The sequence below is a fragment of the Equus asinus genome, chromosome 4, assembly GCF_041296235.1.
Source record: "Equus asinus isolate D_3611 breed Donkey chromosome 4, EquAss-T2T_v2, whole genome shotgun sequence".
NCBI lineage: Eukaryota > Metazoa > Chordata > Mammalia > Perissodactyla > Equidae > Equus > Equus asinus.
In genome coordinates, this window is record NC_091793.1 from 30,147,965 (window position 1) to 30,166,664 (window position 18,700).

Here is an 18,700-nt window from a genome sequence, read left to right on the forward strand (position 1 = left end):
TTTTATACATACCAATAAAATAAGATATTTTTAAGAACTGTTTCTAAAATTCGTATTAAAAAAAGCATGTTTATAAGAAAAAGTATAAAAACATAAATAATGAGAACAGCTTTTTCAAATATGTAAACAATAATTAAAACAAGTGTACATGGTTATAAGATAGATCAATCAATATAAAAGAAGAGTCCACAAATAAATTCAAATTCCACGGGAGTTTTGCATGTAATAAAAATGGAACTATATTTCAATAGGGGAAAGATAAGATATTCAACAAATGATGTTCGGACAACAGACTCGCTCTGTTGCATCCATATCTCACTCTTCATACCAAAATGAATAATATATGCTTTAAAGACTTAAACGTAAAAGATGAAACTAGAAAGTTGAAGATATTAGAAGAAAATACAAGAAAATTTTATATTCAGCATCCTTTCTAATTATGATTTAAGGCCTAAAGCCATTAAAAAAATAAATTTATGCAATATAAAAAGAAACATTTCATAGCAAAAAATACCATAAAGCCAAAGACAAGTGACAAACTGGAGAAATATATTTGTAATATATATCACAATTACACTTGTAGAATTTATTCTACAGATATACATTTTCAAAATAATAAATATACAAAGATATTCATTAAAACATTGTTTCCAACAGCAAAAATCAGAAACCTCCTAAATGTCACACAATAGGGAATCAAATACATAACATACTTACAAAGAAAAATTAGAGTCATTAAAAAAACAGAGCAATACTGTATGTACTGATGCAAATTCTTAAAAGATATTAAGTAAAAACAAAGTGAAGTGAAGAAGAATACCTACGTTGCCATCTCTCATCCCTAAAATTAAATATGGTCAAAACAACTCCTTTTTTCTAGGGGTTGGTAAACTATGTACGGCTCACAGGTCAAACCTGGCCTGCTGCCTGTTCCTGTACACTTTTATTGGAAACAGCCTTGCTGACTCCTTTACGCACTGTCTGTGGCTGCTTTCACGCTACAGCAGCAGTTAAGTAGTTATACCAGAGACCAGATGGTCCAAAAGATTTGCTTCCTGGCCTTTTACAGAAAGTTTACTGACCTCTGATTGATTCTACAGGTTATCTGAGCTTCCCAGATGATAACCAACTCCAAATAGCCAACAAGATTTCTAGGAACACTGTTAGAAACATTAACTATAGAAGTGATAGCTTTTAAAATGAGAATTATTTATTCAGAATCATTTGAGACTGTTTCAAAATACACAATCATTACAATCATAGCTTCTGATATGGTAATGCTGGAGGATTCGATTGGGGTTGCAGAGTGGTGAGGAGGAAGAGACTTTTGGAAAGACTTCTCAGGTGATTCGGAAAGACCCCTTTCCTTACTCTCATTGCCACTGAATGCCAATAGCTTGATTAACCTGACATGGAAGGAGGGCTGCAAGAACTAAAATTAAACCTGGAACTATACAACTAATGTATACAAGGTAACCATGATTTATGTGAATAAATTTAAATTTCATTTAGAATTACTTATTTTAGATGACAAACATTTTGGACTTAGATTTCTATTGAAGAGATTAAAATTTAACTCACTGGTGTACAAGAGCTCATTCCACCACAAACAAGCTAGAAGACTACACAGAACAGTTCTTAGAGCTTTCCTAGCTAAGATATTCAATATACTTCAAAAATGCCTAATAAGAATGTCATTAAATAATATAAGGCCTTTAAAGAAAACTAAGACTGAAAAATTGAAATCTAAAATACAAATAAAAGACATGATATCAATTTAAAAAAGTACCTTCCATTCTTCTACTTTTGCATTGACAGCTACCATGACTGGATCATCTTCCTCGCTTTTCGCTTTCAGAAGATCTGTAAGCTCCTGAACCTAAAAGGCAACAATTATTTAAAGAATTGTTGCAAATTAGTGCAATATAAACACATTTATTATGTGTGAATATTTACACATGTATGATACATACACCCTGTGCATACACATAAACATATATACATATACATTACAAATGCTTACTCATTATTGGAGCAGTTCTGTAGTCAGAGGTGACATCTAATGGTTTCTGCATCTTTACAGTTGTATAATTATTTTTCATTACTAGAGAATTTTTAAGCATTATTCTATTTTTTTTAAAGACGTTTAATCCCATGTAAATAGTGAACAACGTATTGGTTTCTATGACATTTACAGTGTAGTTATTTTAAGGTGTAAAATTGAACTTTATGGTCCACAGGACTTCCAAGAGTCTTTAGTAGAAAAATCCCATAATTATTAGCTTTGCAGGACTGCTATCTACATATTCATTCAGGTCATCACCTATATAACCTACCTGGCAAGAATTACGAGGTATGTGTAAGGGAATCAGAGAAACATACATAGACAAATACATCCGCATGGCAACATATTACAGTATAAGACAACACAGTACAGCATAAGACAAAAATTTATATCCTAGAAAGTTAAAGTACTTTCTACTTTCAAATAAAGAGTAATGACGCAATATGATGTCTACACAAATAAGTCAGTCTAATAGGAATTCTTACTTGAAGCCGATAATGATCATTTTCTTTTTTTAACTGGTCCATTATATTATCTGTCTGATGTATAACAGCTTTCATCCTATTATATTCATCAGTCATCTTCTCCATTTCCTGCACAGACTCTTCTAAATTTTTTCTCATTTCTTGATTCTGAACTTCAATTTTCTCATTAGCTTCTGTTAAAGTCTAAGAAAGTTAAAGTCACTATGGTTAAAAACCAATTTAAGAAACTGAAATGTAAACTAAATTAAAATTAAATGGAGACCTAAGTGTCTACTGGAGAAAACAGAATGCTTTACAGGTCTTACAATTATTGTTGACCAATCAAAACTAATTAAATATCAAGAAAACTGTACCTAAGAATCTTAGTTCTTGTTAAAAATACCCAGGATGAGCATATAAAAAGAATGAATTTGCAAGAAGATTTATAACTTCAAACATACGTTTCATATTTTACAAGTACATAGTTGCAGATTTACACTAAAGCATTTAAATTATAGGGCTAAATACTAGATTTATATTATGAGAAATTAAAGTTTTATAAGAATCATTGCTTTGAACTGACTTCTATCCATTTACCTGAATTTCATCCAGATATTGGACAAGTTCAGAATTTTTTTTAGACAACTGTGATCGGTAGTCACTGTCTTCTCCTCTTCTTGATAAAAGTGTTTCTTTTTGTGAATCTATTTGTTTCTGATAGTCAATAATATCCTGACGAAGCTGTTCATTCTGAAGGTAGACCAAACACAATATTCTACTAAGAAACTATCCAGAGAGGCAAAATTTCATCCTCTAAATAATGATCTCAAAACATATCTTTAAATTTCCAAAGTTCCACCACCCTTAAAGCCTCACCTTTTTCTTCAGACGTTTGTTCTCCAGAAAAGGACAGGAAAAGGTAATTAGAAATGAGAAAGGTAATAAACAATTAAAAATAATAACTAGAAATTAAAGAAAACAAAAAAGAGAAATTTTAGGAGAATGAGATATTATTTTGAACAACCAAAGAAAGCAAGAATGTTAATCATCAACCAAAACAAAGAACATTTTGATTATGTTAAAAAGATAAAGAACTCTTACCAGGATAAACAATGTACTAACATTATTTGGCTCAGAAGAACCAAATAATCAGAACTTAGAAGATTTCATGAGAAACATAAATTTTAAAAGAATGCTAGAAAAAATAAGAGAAATAAGGCAGAAATCCAGTTACATATTCAATTGGCAAAGTACCAAAGAATAGCTCATAAAACAGAAAGCAAGATTTGCCCACAAAGACCAAGAGATGAATGTAGTACTTAACGGTCTCATCTTTTGATTTATTTTCTGTTTTCCTGAGACAAAGTCACATCATAAAATCAGCTAGTTTGAACACATCAGTTATTTATAAGATTCCACTTCTGCTTACAGTACAAATTTATGAAAACTTTTTTAACAAGTTTCTTGTTATACCACCACAACTACTAAAATTTTTTACCAACCTCTCTTCTTAATTTGCTGTTTTCATTTTCTGCTTCCTCATTTCGAAGAGCCAACTAAAATAACAAAAAATAAATAAGATAAAATTCAGCAGTAATTCAATATAATGCCAGGTTTACAGCTTAAATCAATTTAAATTTTAAATCCTCTCCAATAAAGCAAAGAATGTTTAACTACTAAGGACTGCATGTCGACCCAAGACACGAATTAATAAACCAAAAATTTTGAAAACTAACTAAAGACGAGAAAAGATAAAACAAGCTGAGTTTAAAAGATTATAAAAACAAAAACCAAAAAATTCTAACCAAGGATACAGAAAACAAAAACTCTACCCTCTACCCCTCACCCAAAATCTAATAGTGAGTAGTTTTCTGTCCAAGATCTTTATCATTTTGCAGTTCTTCTATGTCAGGGCTAGAACGCTCATTGGGCTCAGGGAGCATTAAATTACTTAGAAATATAAGGTAGTACAATACAATGGTTAAAAAGAAGCAATCTGAAATCAGACTGGCCTAGGTTAAGATCCCTTGCCCAGCAATTTCTAGCAAGTGTGAACAAGTCATTTAACACCTCTTAAATTCGGTTTCCTCATCTCATATGTTGATGTAAGAATTAAGTATGATGTATAAAGTCCTTCACACAATGCTCAGGGCGTGGAATAGCAAATAATTATGAAGTGTTCTTTTCTCCACACATAAATGTTTTCATTTGTTACTCTTTTCTTTGGTTTCCCCAAACAGGCAAATATTATAACCATTATCATGGATTTTTTCACCTACTGTCCAAACCCCATACCTCTTAGGATCTTTCACTTTTCTCCTTTTCCCCCTTATTCAAGGAGAAGATGGAATCCCAATGGTGTGCAACTATAATAAATAACCAAATGCAGTATGTGATCCTTGATAGAACCCTGGATACTGGGTGAGGAGACTATGAAGGACAGTATTGGACCAATAGAGTAAATCTGATTAGGGACGAGATATTACATAACAGCATTGAATTAATATTATATTTCTTGAGTATGCTAATTATATAGCAATTATGTTGGAGAATACTTCCCTTTCCAGAGGAAACATGCTGAAATATTTAAGTATGAAGTATGGTATCTGCGATACACATTTATGACGTATAATGCTATCTAAACTTTACTCCCAAACAGCTCAGCAAAAAGAGAGAGAAAGAGACAGAGAGAGAGTAATACGTCTGTGTACAAAGATACTGACAGAAAGATAAAGTAAATGTGACACAATGTTAATAACTGGTGAACCTATATGAAGAGTACACAGGCGTTTATTCTATTTCTTACGATCTTTATGACGATATAAAGGTTTTCCAAACAAAAAGTTTAAAGAAAGTTCATAATAAAATGCAATGTGCTATACAAATCTTAGAAGTTAACTATTATTATTATTTTCTGGCAGTTAAGAAACAGTCCCATTGTGTTTTGAATTGGAACATTTTAACAAGAAGAGAGATGTTAAGAACTTAACACTAAAGCATTTAACACTATTAATTCTCTTCTCCTTTGGTTTTTGAAACAGTGCACTCTTGATATTTGTCCTTTCTTGGGCCGTTCCTTGAAGCATCTCCTCTTATTCCATTAGACATTTCTGTATCTCAGAGACTCACCTTTCAATCACTTCTGTGACTTCAGTATCTATACTGATGACCCACAAATCCTTATCATCTACCCAGTGTCTGTTGTGAATTCCATGTCCACAGATATCCTTTTTGACTATGCCCACAGGGACCTCAAACTCAACATGTACAAAACTGAAATAATCACAAATCTTCTAAACTCCTCTTGCATCCCTTCGAAGTGAATGGCACTATCCACCTATCCAGTGGCACAACCCAGAAAATTAGGTAGACTCTCCGTTCCTCCCTCTTCACTGATAACCAATCATTCATCACGTCCAATTACATCTACATCTCCCAAAGGTGGCTATGTCCCTAATCCCCCTCAGTCACTACTTTAGTCCATCATCACACATGCCTGAATTAGCACAAGTGTCTCCTTACTAGTCTTGGCCCCCTTCAGTCTACTCTCTACAAAGCAGAGTAAACTTTAAAAGTATAGAGCTGATCAGGATATCCCTGTGTTCAAAATTCATTGGCTCCTTTCAGAAAAACGACCAAATTCCTCAGGAACTGGCCTTTGCTTATCTCCCCAGAGGATCATGGATGTGAAAACTGGGAAGGCAGGACAGCACAATGGTTAAGAGCACACACTCTTGAGTAAGTCTGGATTCAAATCCTGGCTTCACCACTTATTAATTGTGTAATCATGGGCAATTACTTACCCTTTCTGTGTCTCAGTTTCTTCATGTGTAGCATGCGGGAAATATTACCTATCTCATATGATAAGTATCAAATGAGGAATAATGAATTAATGCATACAAAGTATCTGGCACATAGTAAGGACTCTACAGTAGCTATTTTTACCTATATTCTAGCCAAAATGAATTACTGTAGTTCCCTGAATACACCACACTATCTCTTACCTCTAGGTCTTAGCAAACGCTGTATCTTCTACCCAGAACGCCCTTTCCTTAACCACCACATACGTCGCATTCCCTTTGCCAGGTTGACTCCTACTTCAGGTCTCAATTTACAGATCACTTCCTGAACCTCAAGACCGATTTAAGTAGCCCTTCAGAGTATCCCAGAGTATTCTTAGATCCTTAAGTATCATCTTATCCCTGTTACATTTATTATTGACTGTGAATACTGATGAGAAGCAGAATATCATTGCCCATTATATCCCTAACAAAGTCTCTAGCATGCTATAAACACTCAGTAAGACTGAATGACTGGTTAAGGACAAAGAAGAAATTGCCAAAGCAACTCATACCCGCATTCCATCTCAAAGAACCTAGCAGTTACAATGGTACACAGGCCATATATTCAAGTTTTCTGTGTGTGCCTATGAATAAAGACAGCAGTCTAAGATATGAATGAACAAGAAGTTCTGATTAGCTAAGGGTGTGTGGTATGAATGATGAGAGCTGACTAATATATAAGCTAGACAGAAAAACAATAGTCCAGAAAACAACCTGGACAGATACCCTCTCTAGCAATTCTATTACTGTATATCATAGGTTGGATCCTTTATGATTAAGAAATCCATAGGTCTGTAATGTTTTACTGAGTTACCTAAACAGATAATCCTCTAAGAGCTTATTCCCAACCTTTAGGTGGCATCAATCCATACTTTTTCCACTGTAAAAATCGTATAGAGAGCTCAATTTTACCTGACTCTTCTGAATTATATAGTAAAATAGACATATCAAGAATGGGGATGCTTTTCCTTACAAATAAATTTATGACAGATTCTCTTTAAATAGCAATATTACCTCATAATCATTGTTGTTTACTTAAAATTTATAACCTTCCATTTCCAAGAGAACAATGTACAAAATAAGATTTTCAGGATATAACAGAACATTGACCATCTAAAGGACACAAAGGTAGAAAAAACTTCTGGGTATCAGGGACGGGACAGTTACCACACTCAGGCACCAAATTTGTACTAACTTTACTACAGCTGAGGCAAAATATGAAACGCTACTTTCTGACAGGAAGTACAAATTTATTTGCCAAAAATATTTTCCTTAAAGTGAACATTGCATGAATTATTTTACAAATAACAAGGAATAACATGAGTAATAACAAATTATGCTTGTATAAAAGATGAAATGTCATGATTTAAAATATGCATTGATTTGAAAACTGCTGGCATTAACGCAACTTTTTAAAGAATGTATATATTATATAAAGTGAGGAACATCTGAAAACAAGAAGTTTGATTGATCATCAGTGAAAGATTAATTTTCAAGTCTACTACTAATATAAATAAATAAAATACCTTTTTCTCCAAAATAAACTATGGCAAATAAGAAAATCACTTATTTCTGATTGCCTATTAATTTCTTCATACCAATGCTCCACACCAAATCATCAACTTTCTGTAAATAATTCTAACATCCTGAGAAAAATGTACCTCCAAAAATAGAGTTAATCTCCAAGTCACAGTCACTAGAAGCACCTGATCCATTATATTTTAAAGATGTGATGACAACACTAACTGTGATATAAAACCTTATAGATAAGTATATGTCAATTCTCAAATATAACATACAAAATTGATATTGTTACCAATACTTATAAAAAGCATAATCAGGTGTTAGTTTTAGATAAACAGTTAAGATTCACTGAAAAAAATGTGCCTTACTTGTTCATTAACTTTCTTCTCTTTTTCCAACTCCTTTTCCATGTCCTCCAATTCTCTATCTTTTTGTTCCAATTGCTTTTCAAGTTGGCGAATTTCATCACGTAAAAACCGAGTGTCACGTCCACCTGCAGACTGTTGTGCCATCTAAAGTAATAAAAGTACAAATTAATCCCATCATATTTGGAGATTCAAATGAATCAAACAACAAACAAATAACTATCTTGACTTTAAATCTGTATCATAATCAGCACCAGATGTTTAAAGTCATGTTAGCTGAAGAACCTCTTTTTTTAAATTTAGCTTATTTAAGGTTTCGTTCACAGGCTGATAATCCTGTAAGCTTTTCATGAGCCACCCAGAGCTACGAAGACTTGACCAATCACTCAAGCTCTGCTACAGTCACTGAGCCACAGGCACCAGACTAAACTGCGGAAGCAAAGAACACAGGCAATGAACTATCTAGGCTTCCCCTGAGCATCAGAGCTCTGAACCCAGCCTACAAACCACCACAGCCTCCACCCCAGTCACTGACGCTAGAGCTCTTAACCCACCCTTGCCCTCAGACGACAGACTATTTAGACCAGTGCTATCCAACAGGACTGTCTAAGATAATGGAAATGTTCTCTGCACTGTCCAGTACAGTAGCCACTATCTACATGTGGTTATTGAACTCTTGAAATGTGGCTAGTGCAACTGAAGAACTGAATTTTTAATTTTAATTATAATGATTTAAATGTAAATAGCCTCAAGTGGTCAGTGCTACTGTATTGGACAGTCCAGTCTTAGATTATCTTTAAAATCTCGCAGCAGACTACATCCATTTCACTTCATATTCCCGCTATTTTGGTCATGGTACAAAACATCAAATCCCTTGGTGATCTAACCACATTAATCTCTTCACCATATAGCTCTGTTACTCCTCTACCTTAACTAAATTTTTCTCACACTTTCCTTCCTTCAAAAGGCTTTCCATTGTGCTCTCAAAAATCCTCTTCCAAGAAAAATTAATATTTCACATGCTCAGCCTTTTTATTGAATCATCCATTCCATCTCCTTGCCTTAGTTGCAGTTTGGCTCCTTTACTAATTCCTTTGAAACTCTTTCAAATGGGAGATGTTCCTTCTTTCACATCCCATATACCTCAGGGTCAAGAGAAGGTGTTGATATACCCCAATCTGCAACTTTCAGGCTATCATTCCTCCACCATCTTGAAAACACTCCAGCTACTTTGAATCTCACATAATACCCAGCTATCCCTGCCTACTCACAGTAGCAACGAACTACCAACTTTCCAGTCACTCCCTCACAAAATTCATTGAGAATTTGTGGCAACACGGCTCATAGGCTTCCATCAAAAGTCCCCTAAGCAATTTCCACATCTATGTAACTTTCATTCTGGTCTCATTTTTTTTTTTTACTTGCTTCTTGAATTTGTTATAGCCTCCCACTCCATGCCCACACGAGAACCTTGTCCAAACAGAAACATTCTCTCAATTATTCCTAGGATACCTGCCCTTTGCCTCATAGGACCCCTTAATCCCTTGACTCCTCTTCTCCCTAACCTCTCTCTACCACTCCAATCTTGACTTCCTTGCTTACTCAGCTAAGATTTCAAAATCATCACTTCAATCACTTTCTTATCAATATCTCCAACTGCCCTATCCTTCTATTCTATAGCAGCTACCTGGCTAAACACTAACACAGAATTGATCTGACTTCCTAATTCACTTAATAAGTATTTATTGAGAGTGGTTGGCATTTTCGTAGGAGCTGGATATACAGTAGGGAATAAAAAAATAAATCATCAAAGTTCACAGAGTTAACATAAAAGTTAACAGTAAAAGAATCAGGATTTGAACTCAAATTGTCTGATGTCAGATCCTTGTAATCTCCAGCTCATTCCCCACTATATTTCAAGCTTTATCTGACTTCCTTAAAATTTGACCACATCTCCCACTCTTATTTTTAGCAGATGACCTTCTCTCCACCCTCTCAACTTCTAGGCACTAAACCTACACACATAAAGCTTCTGTATACATCCATCCTTCCTCCCTTCCTATTACAAAGGAAGGCGATCCCTCCTCTTTTTAAAGGTTAATCCATTTATATCACATTCCTTCCCACATTCTCAGGAATCTCAATGTATTCAGTTCCTTAACAATACATTCATATTTTCACTCTTGGCTTTCTCAAAAGCTACGTCTTCTACCACACCCTTCCGTCACTATTCCTCAAATTCCCATGTGCCTCACTCCACCTCTAGTGGATTACTACTAATCCTTCTGCGTATCTCTCTAGACTGTAAGCTCCATGAGGCCATTGAATGTTTTTATTTTGTTCAGAACAGGATGCTTAATCTTTAGCAGAATTTAAGGTACATAACAGGCATGTAAAACATATACTGAACAAATAATTACGAACACAGTATCATTCTTGTGATTTTTCCCATTACAACAACAAAAATTATATTCCCATAATAAAAGAAAATTTGAAAATAATAATTCAAAACAATAAAATTAACAATTATACCCTAGGGAATACAAAAGGACATACCTCCAGTTCATTTTCCAGTTTCATTACTTTAGTTTTTAATTGATTTTCTATTTAAAAAAAAGATAAATGTTTCAATTGGTCAAATTTATCTCAAAATAAACTTCTAAATAAATTTCAAGAAAATAATAAAATAAATTCTTTTCAAAGATTCCATCATGATTGTAAAAATAAGGTAACATAAGAGAAAATAACCGTCTTATACCTGATCCATGAAATAGAAATTCTAGAATATATTTCAAAATAAATTGACTATACAAATTTTATAGAATATATTAAAGCTAATTCTCTACTGCTTAGTGAATAAATGGAATCCACTATTTAACACCATAATAAACTTTCTAAGGCACTTACCAAATTTTGCTTGTTCTTCTCCAGCTTTTTCAACTTCTTCCAAAGCTAGCTCTACTTCTTGAGCCTTCATCTAAACATTAAAAAAAAAAAAAGCGATTTCAATATGCCTTTACACTAGAATGTAAGCACTGAAAACAAGGATTTTATTTGCTATCCCAATACTTAGTGCTTAAAATCCCTGGCACATAGAGATATTCAGTAAATATCTGTTGAAATGAATAGATGATTTTCTTACTTAAGGATATAATTTTTAGATTCCTAACAGTTTGAAACATCTTTGAGTCTTCTTTTTCCCTCAAGTCTTATATCCAGTATTGCAACTTTTCCCTTTGTAATGTTTTCCACTATGTCTATTTTTCTATTCTAATTGTCATTACTCTAGTCCATAATTTTATGTCTAACCTCCTTCATAATGTTTTGTCTAAAGAGCTTCAATTTTCTTCAATTTGTCCTATTTAGCCTAGTTTACCTTCCCTAGTTTAGTTTGCCTTACCTAGTTTAGCCTTCCCAAAGCATAGTTTTCTATCTATCAACTGTGGCTCAAAAACCTTTCATGGCTCCTCATTGCTCACAGCATAAAATACACCTTTAAGGCCTTTGACAGCCTATTCCAAATTATTCCCAACATCTGTTTCCTCTAGAACCTGCTATAAACTTTGTGCACTTGTCTCCTCAAATGTAAAGAATATGCACATTGTCTATTCCCAACTTGTATTTACAGTACCCTCCAGCTCTAGAATCTTCTTAACATTTTACCACTGCTTTCCACTGACCTAAAACTACTCATCAGCCTTTGACCTTTACGAACAAGTCTTCTCACACCTAAATCTCCTCCCCACCTAGCCAATCCCTACAGTAATCGTCTGTATTTTTCACTTCTATCTCAGGAGTATATTAACAGAATTAACATAGGACCTCCCTATGTTATTTTTAAACATACTCATCTGTTTCCCTCACATTCTTTTAGGAACTTTCTAGCAGAAACCAGCAATGTTCTGAATACCAAAATTCTAAATCCACACTTGAAAATATCTCATTTTTTAGTGGTAACTTAGATATCACAAAGTACTTTCACAGAGATTAACTGATTTAAGAACAGATTCTTAAATCTTCTCTAACATTCAAAGCTTTTAAAACCTACTGCATACAAACCTTCATTAGTGACTGAGTAATTCTGAAAAGGTGTATCATATTTTCTTGACTTTCACTTTTTAGCTCATTTACTTCCACCTAAGTAAACAGAAAAACAACTATTATATATTTTATAACCCTTAAGCAATAAGAACTCTTCCAATTGTACCATTCAGTGATTAAAGGGACAACTTAGATTAATCATAGTTGTATGTATATATTTATGCATTATTTATCAATTAAGCACCTTGGATAAGGAAATCAATAAATTATCTGCCAATTCTTCTTGACGAGGCAGGTCATCTGGATCGACTTTTATTATTTCTTTCCAGTTTATATTAGGTGGCATCTTGAATTCTTTCACCGTGCTTTACCTTCGGTAACAAAACAGGTGGGTATTAGCATTTTCAAGGTAAACAGCATTACTGTTTTCACAGTAATTTAGTTCTACAGATTACATTATTATAACTCCCTATGGTGTTAGCAAAGAGCTATGGTTCCTTAACTGTATAACAGATAAGCGGGTAAAATAGCCTTGATCAAAATTATACCAGTTGGCACAAACCATCAGATATTGTATCGGCTTAACAAACTATGACGGCTTCCTTGCTAAAACTAATCTAGCTCGGCACTAATATTCTGAGTCCCCTCCTTCATGCCCCCTTACCACCAAGGCGCGCGAACATCTAATGGTGCGAAGTGCGGAGGTGCTCGGATGGCCGAAATTGACCCCTGATCGGAGAAGCAGAAACTGGGGGTAAAAAAGTGAGGAAATAAACGACAAATTGAGCGCAGTTGGGCCGGGGAAATCAGGGCTGAAGCGAGAAGGCAGATGGATTGCTGACCAAAGGCTAAGGGGCGGAAAGCTGGGCTCTTGCAGATGGGCCCTGACGCTTACAGAACCTGCGTGGGAAGAGAGCCGCAGCTCCTGCTCACTAGGATCCGCCCACCTAGACCAACCCTGGCAACCAGAGGCGGCCCTTCATCTACCGCACCCACCAAGCCGGGCCCCGCCGCCACGCCTGACACTCCCCAGCGCGGTTCCAATCCGACACTGGATCCCGCCAACCGGTCCGGAGCAAGTTAAGCGGCAGCGGCTGCTAGGCGACCCTATTCCCCACCCTGTCAGGGCCAGAACAAAGCCCCGGATGCGAGGGGAGCCTACATTTCACGACTATGGGTAATGCTTTACGTTAGATTCCCCAGCTGGGTCCCAGGACTCTGCGAGAAGGACAAGGAGAAGGCTCGGGGATGAGGACTCCAGATCCCAGAGTGCAGTTCTGCTTGGAAGCTTGTGCCTCCTGGGAACTGAAGTCTCTGAGAAGTGGAGGTAGGCCGTTCCCGGCGTGCAATGCGAGAGGCTGCCGCTGTACCGGGGCAGCGGGGGAACGACCCGGCGGCGGAGGCGCGGTGGCCGAGGCGCGTCTGCGCTGGATCCCTGCACGAGGTCGAGCATGACTGTGCCTTCGGTGGCGTCGTTCGCTGGGCTGCTCTTCCTGAGGTTTTCCTAAGCCATCCCCTGGTGGAACCGCTCCCAGGTGAGGTTGAGCTGTCGGTCAGCGGCGGGGGAGGAGAAGAGGGGAGCGTCCTGATTTAGAGACGCTCCCACCATTGGGGCGGAAGGGCCGGGGCCGAGTGTGCAGAGGTGGGAAAACCGGGCTTTCTCCCAAGGTGTTTGCAAGCGACGCCCCAGGTGGTGTTCTCTGTGAGAAGAAGACAAAAAAGTTTTACCCTTCTTTGGGATCAGAATGTGTCTCTGTACAGTGGAGTGGGGGCTGCGCGGCCGAGATCATGGCTTGGGGACGAGTGAAGAATTGAGAAGAGGCCACCGCATCCTCCGACCCCGCCCGCCTGCCCTGTAGCACCATCACTTTCGCGGGTGGAAGGGCTTGAAGGTTGAGTTGAGGAGCTAGTATATAGAGAGTGAAGGCTCTAGAGAGGAGAGGTTAGAACTTGCCCGGGCCACTGCTGGGGGTGGAGAGAGAAGGGGCTGGTGAGTACTGAAGAAGTACTCATTAGTCTTGTAGCTGTCGCTTTCTTGGTTCGCAAGGGTGCCCTTCTATGAAATCGCCTTCTCAGGTGTTTACAGCCCTTATTTGTGCAAGTTTTGCTCATCCCACTGCTCTCAGCCATTCTGGAGTCTGATAGACCACTAGGTAACTCAAGAAGCTGTAGACTTGAAATCTAAATGACATTTTCGACTGTTTGGACCACTGCCTCTCATCTTTATCGTTTTTTTTAAGGCAATTTTTTAATAATATAATTGATGATAAATTTTCCTTTTGAAAATAAATAATAGATTTCTTTCCAAACCACATGTTTGAATAACAGCTCAGTAGAAGATTGTATAAATACTGATTTTGTGAGATACACTTAAAGGCATTCTTCAGATTTGTAGGGATAATTTTGTCTAATCCTTTACTGAAAGATGATATACCAAATACTGTTCATTATCTTTCTTTCTTTTTATTTTTTCTATGCTGTACATTATATCCCCAGAACTTACTGCTCTTATAACTGGAAGTTTGTGCCTTTTGACCAATATGTTCTTTGTTGCTATAAGTTTGTTTTTTTTTAAGATTCCACGTATAAGTGAGATCATGCAGTATTTGTCTGTCTGACTTATTTCTCTTAGCATAATGCTCTCAAGCTCCATCCGTGTTGTTGCAAATGGCGAGATTTCCTTTTTATGGCTGAGTAATGTTCCATTATGTGTATGTACCACATTTTCTTTATCCATTTATCCTCTGATGAACGCTTAGGTTGTTTCCATGGCTTGGCTACTGTAAATAATGTTGCAGTGAATATGGTGGTGCAGATATCTCTTCAAGATAGTAATTTTGTTTTCTTCGACTGTATAGCCAGAAGTGGAGTTGCTGAATAACATGGTAGTTCTGTTTTTAATTTTTTGAGAAACCCCATACTGCTTTCTGCAGTGTCTCTACCAATTTACATTCCCACCAACAATGCACAAGGGTTCCCTTTTCTCCACATGCTAGTCAACACTTATCATCTCTTGTCTTTTTGATTATCACCATTCTAACAGGTGTGAGGTGATATCTCATGGTTTTGATTTGCATTTCTCTGATGATTAGTAATATTGAGCACCTTTTCATCTGTCTGTTGGTCATTTGCATGGCTTCTTTGAGGAAGTTCCTCTGCTTGCTTTTTAATCAGACTGTTGGTTTTTTTGCAATTGAATTGTATGAATTCTTTATATATTTTGGATATTAACCCCTTATCAGGTATACATTTGCAAATATTTTTTTTCCATTCCATAGATTGCTTTTTCATTTTGTTGATGGTTTCCTTTGCTGTTCAGAGGCTTATTAGTTTGACATAGTCCCACTTGTTTATTTTTGCTTTTGTTTCAAATCCAAAAAATCATTGCCAAAACTTATGTCAAGGAGCTTACTCCCTATGTTTTCTTCTAGGAGTTTTGTGGTTTCAAGTCTTACATTCCAGTCTTTAATCTATTTTGGAGTAGTGCAATATAGGGGTCCAATTTCATTCTTTTGCATGTGGCTTTCCAGTTTTCCCAACACAGTTTATTAAAGAGACTATCCTTTCCATGTTGTATATTCTTGGTTCTTTTGTTTCTGGGTGCTTTCTTCTGTTCCATTGTTCTATGTGTTTGTTTATATTCCAGTACCATACTGTTTTGATTACTATAGCCTTGTCATTATCTCATTTAGTCTTCAGTAACAATCCAGTGAAATAGGTGCTTATATTGTCCTCATTTTCCAATGAAGTTAACAAACTGACGCTTAGAGAGGTTAAATACCCTGCTCAAACTTAAACAGTGTGTTTGAACGCAGATCTTCCTGGCTGGAGGACATGTTCTTAACTGCTATGCTAAACTGCCTCCTCAGGCATTCAGGGAACCAATATTTGTAAAGTGCTTGTTCTTCAGTCTTGCCATCTATATTAAATATTATCATACTCTAATTATATAAATTTGTTTACTCAAGAATTTGAATTAAATATTCTTCATGTTCAGAATTTTTTTTTTTAGGAAGATTAACCCTGAGCTAACATCTGCTGCCAATCCTCCTCTTTTTTTTGCTGAGGAAGACTGGCCCTGAGCTGATATCTGTGCCCATTTTCCTCTACTTTATAAGTGGGATGTCTCCCACAGCATGGCTCGGCAAGTAGTGCATAGGTCTGCACCCGGGATCCGAACATGCGAAGTTAACCTCTGTACCACTGGGCTGGCCTCTCATGTTCAGTATTTTTAATTCATAATTTAGCAGGGGAAAGTAGGGATGAAATCTAATGTTTCTTGAGTTATTATGTCATATACTATGCTTAAAACTACATATTATTTTCATAGTAGGAATCTGTTATTTTTACCGCACCACCTTGTTTTTTTTCTTGTTGTTTTGTTCATTATAACTATTATTTTCTTTTTACTCATTTACTAGTTTTGTTTTGTCTGTATTAGTCTTTTCTACCCTTTCCTTCCCTCACCCTCTTGTTCACATTTACTTTCCCAGCAACTCAAGGTACCTGGCCTAATGGTAAGTCTTATTCTCATTTTTCAAAAGTGAGAACAGGTTCAGAGAAGCTAAGTAATTTCCTAATAGTTAATAAAGCTAAGATTGTAACCCAGATCTCAATTGCAGTCCTGATTAAATGCAAAAATCTTGCTTAAAGTTCATTATTTTGCTCATTCTAACAGTAGTTTTGAGCTTGTACACTGTGCTAGACTGTGAATCAAGAAATTCAACTCAAATTCTAGTTCATTCATTCACTCTATAATTTTGAGGAAAATCGCTAAAACTCACCATTGTTTTTCACCAAATTTTCTACATCAGTCAGTTTTCACAAAGGGAAGGAATTTATGTGATGATTTTGTAAATGGCCTTGTTACAGGAATGCTTGCCTAGACCTGCCTTCTTTCTTCTGTTTGATTATATGAGCAGCTTTATCTGACCAAAATCACGTCACAAGAAAGACTTGCCTTTTATAATTGCTACCTCCGTTCTCTGTACCAGTCAGCCTTTGTTTCTTAGATGTTACTTCCATTCCCTTTTTCTTGCCTTATCAGGAAAATGAATGTTAGCTTACTTTTCCAGTGTCTAAAATAACGCATGGCCATGAGAAATTTAGTATCCACTAAGTATAGTAAATGTTTTGTTTTGCCTGTTCTCATGGAGAGGAATCAGTGTGCAGCAAGTAGACTCTTGTCTTTTCTCAACGTGAGGAGACTGGAAAGATTAGTAGGAGTCAATGTGAATGCACACTTCTCGGGCCAAAGTTTTACTAACTTTAAAATATTAATGAAATACAGTAGATTATTCTTATTGAGGAAGATATAATCATGACATTATTTAACTGAGAGGACTTTTCTTTCCAGGCTAGATATTTCCAAGTTCATGTAAAATTTTCCTATTTTATATGGTTTATTTTTTCCCACAGTTCTTCTGTTGGATTATTGGAAAAAGTGAGCAGTCAGTACAGTTTTCATAAAGGAAGTATACTGTTTTGTATGTCTGTAATGTAGCTCATGAGTGGTCTTCTCTTGTGATTGGAACTGCACATATATGTGCATCTGTGTTAATATGCTTGTGTGCCTAGGAAGAAAACGAGAAGTTTCCTATCTTAGTCTGTTGGTACTGCAATAACATACCCTAGATTAAGTGGTTTTTAACAACAAGAATTTATTTCTTACAGTTCTGGAGTCTGGGAATTCCAAGATCAAGGCATCAGCAGATTCAGTGTTGTGTGAAGACTCACATTCTGGTTCATAGAGGGCATCTTTTCCCTATGTCCTCACATGGCAAAGGGGGCAATGGATCCCTGTCAGGCCTCTTTTATAAGAATGCCAACACCATTAATGACAGCCCCACCCTCATGATGTAATCACCTTCCGAAGGTCCCACCTCCAAATACCCTCCTGTCGGGCATTAGAATTTATCATGAGTTTTGGGGGAACACAAACATCCAGTCTATAGCATTCCCACAACTAACATTGAACAGTGATGTGTTACATTGTTACAGTGAATCATGCCTCTCTCTGTCTATGTCCTTATGCAACCCTCTCCCTTTCCCCTAACCTTAAAGAGCTTGTGCTTGGCCAGCCTGGTAGTGCAGGGGTTAAGCTTGCACGCTCCACTTTGGTGGCCTAGGGTTCGCAGGTTTGGATCCCCAGTGCAAACCTAGCACCGCATGTCAAGCAAGCCAAGGCAGCATCCCACATAAGATAGAGGAAGATGGGCACAGATGTTAGCTGAGGGGCAATCTTCCTCAAGCAGAAAGAGGAAGACTGGCAACAGATGTTAGCTCAGGGACAATCTTCCTCATAAAAAAAAGAGCTTGCACTTTGGGACTTGCCCTCCTGCTCTCCTGACATCACCATTTAAAGAAGTTCGGGCTAACCTACTAGAGCATGTGACCACA

At 36.5% G+C, this 18,700-nt stretch overlaps 2 protein-coding genes across 11 annotated transcripts in view; one reads left to right on the top strand and one right to left on the bottom strand.

Moving 5' to 3' along the window:
* CEP290 (centrosomal protein 290) overlaps positions 1–13,476 on the bottom strand; it is an 87,611-nt gene extending 74,135 nt beyond the window's left edge. For 3 of the 8 annotated variants that reach the window (XM_070507034.1, XM_070507035.1, XM_070507027.1), the window contains exons 1-12: positions 13,298–13,450; positions 12,966–13,030; positions 12,546–12,672; positions 12,320–12,397; positions 11,168–11,237; positions 10,817–10,863; positions 8,264–8,407; positions 4,032–4,085; positions 3,406–3,426; positions 3,127–3,279; positions 2,551–2,733; positions 1,790–1,879 (exon numbers count right to left, since the gene is read on the bottom strand). In XM_070507034.1, the coding sequence (XP_070363135.1) occupies positions 1,790–1,879; positions 2,551–2,733; positions 3,127–3,279; positions 3,406–3,426; positions 4,032–4,085; positions 8,264–8,407; positions 10,817–10,863; positions 11,168–11,237; positions 12,320–12,397; positions 12,546–12,647 (942 nt within the window). In that variant the 5' untranslated portion in view covers positions 12,648–12,672; positions 12,966–13,030; positions 13,298–13,450. Of the gene's footprint in view, positions 1–1,789; positions 1,880–2,550; positions 2,734–3,126; positions 3,280–3,405; positions 3,427–4,031; positions 4,086–8,263; positions 8,408–10,816; positions 10,864–11,167; positions 11,238–12,319; positions 12,398–12,545; positions 12,673–12,965; positions 13,233–13,297 lie in introns of those variants that run through there. The other 5 variants (XM_070507028.1, XM_070507032.1, XM_070507030.1 and 2 more) reach the window with 5 other exon arrangements.
* Positions 13,477–13,624: 148 nt separating this feature from the next.
* TMTC3 (transmembrane O-mannosyltransferase targeting cadherins 3) overlaps positions 13,625–18,700 on the top strand; it is a 56,566-nt gene continuing 51,490 nt past the window's right edge. For 2 of the 3 annotated variants that reach the window (XM_044743727.2, XM_014849476.3), the window contains exon 1: positions 13,625–13,836. The gene's annotated coding sequence lies outside the window, so the exon portion shown is untranslated. The remainder of the gene's footprint in view (positions 13,837–18,700) is intronic. The other variant, XM_070507037.1, reaches the window with a different exon arrangement.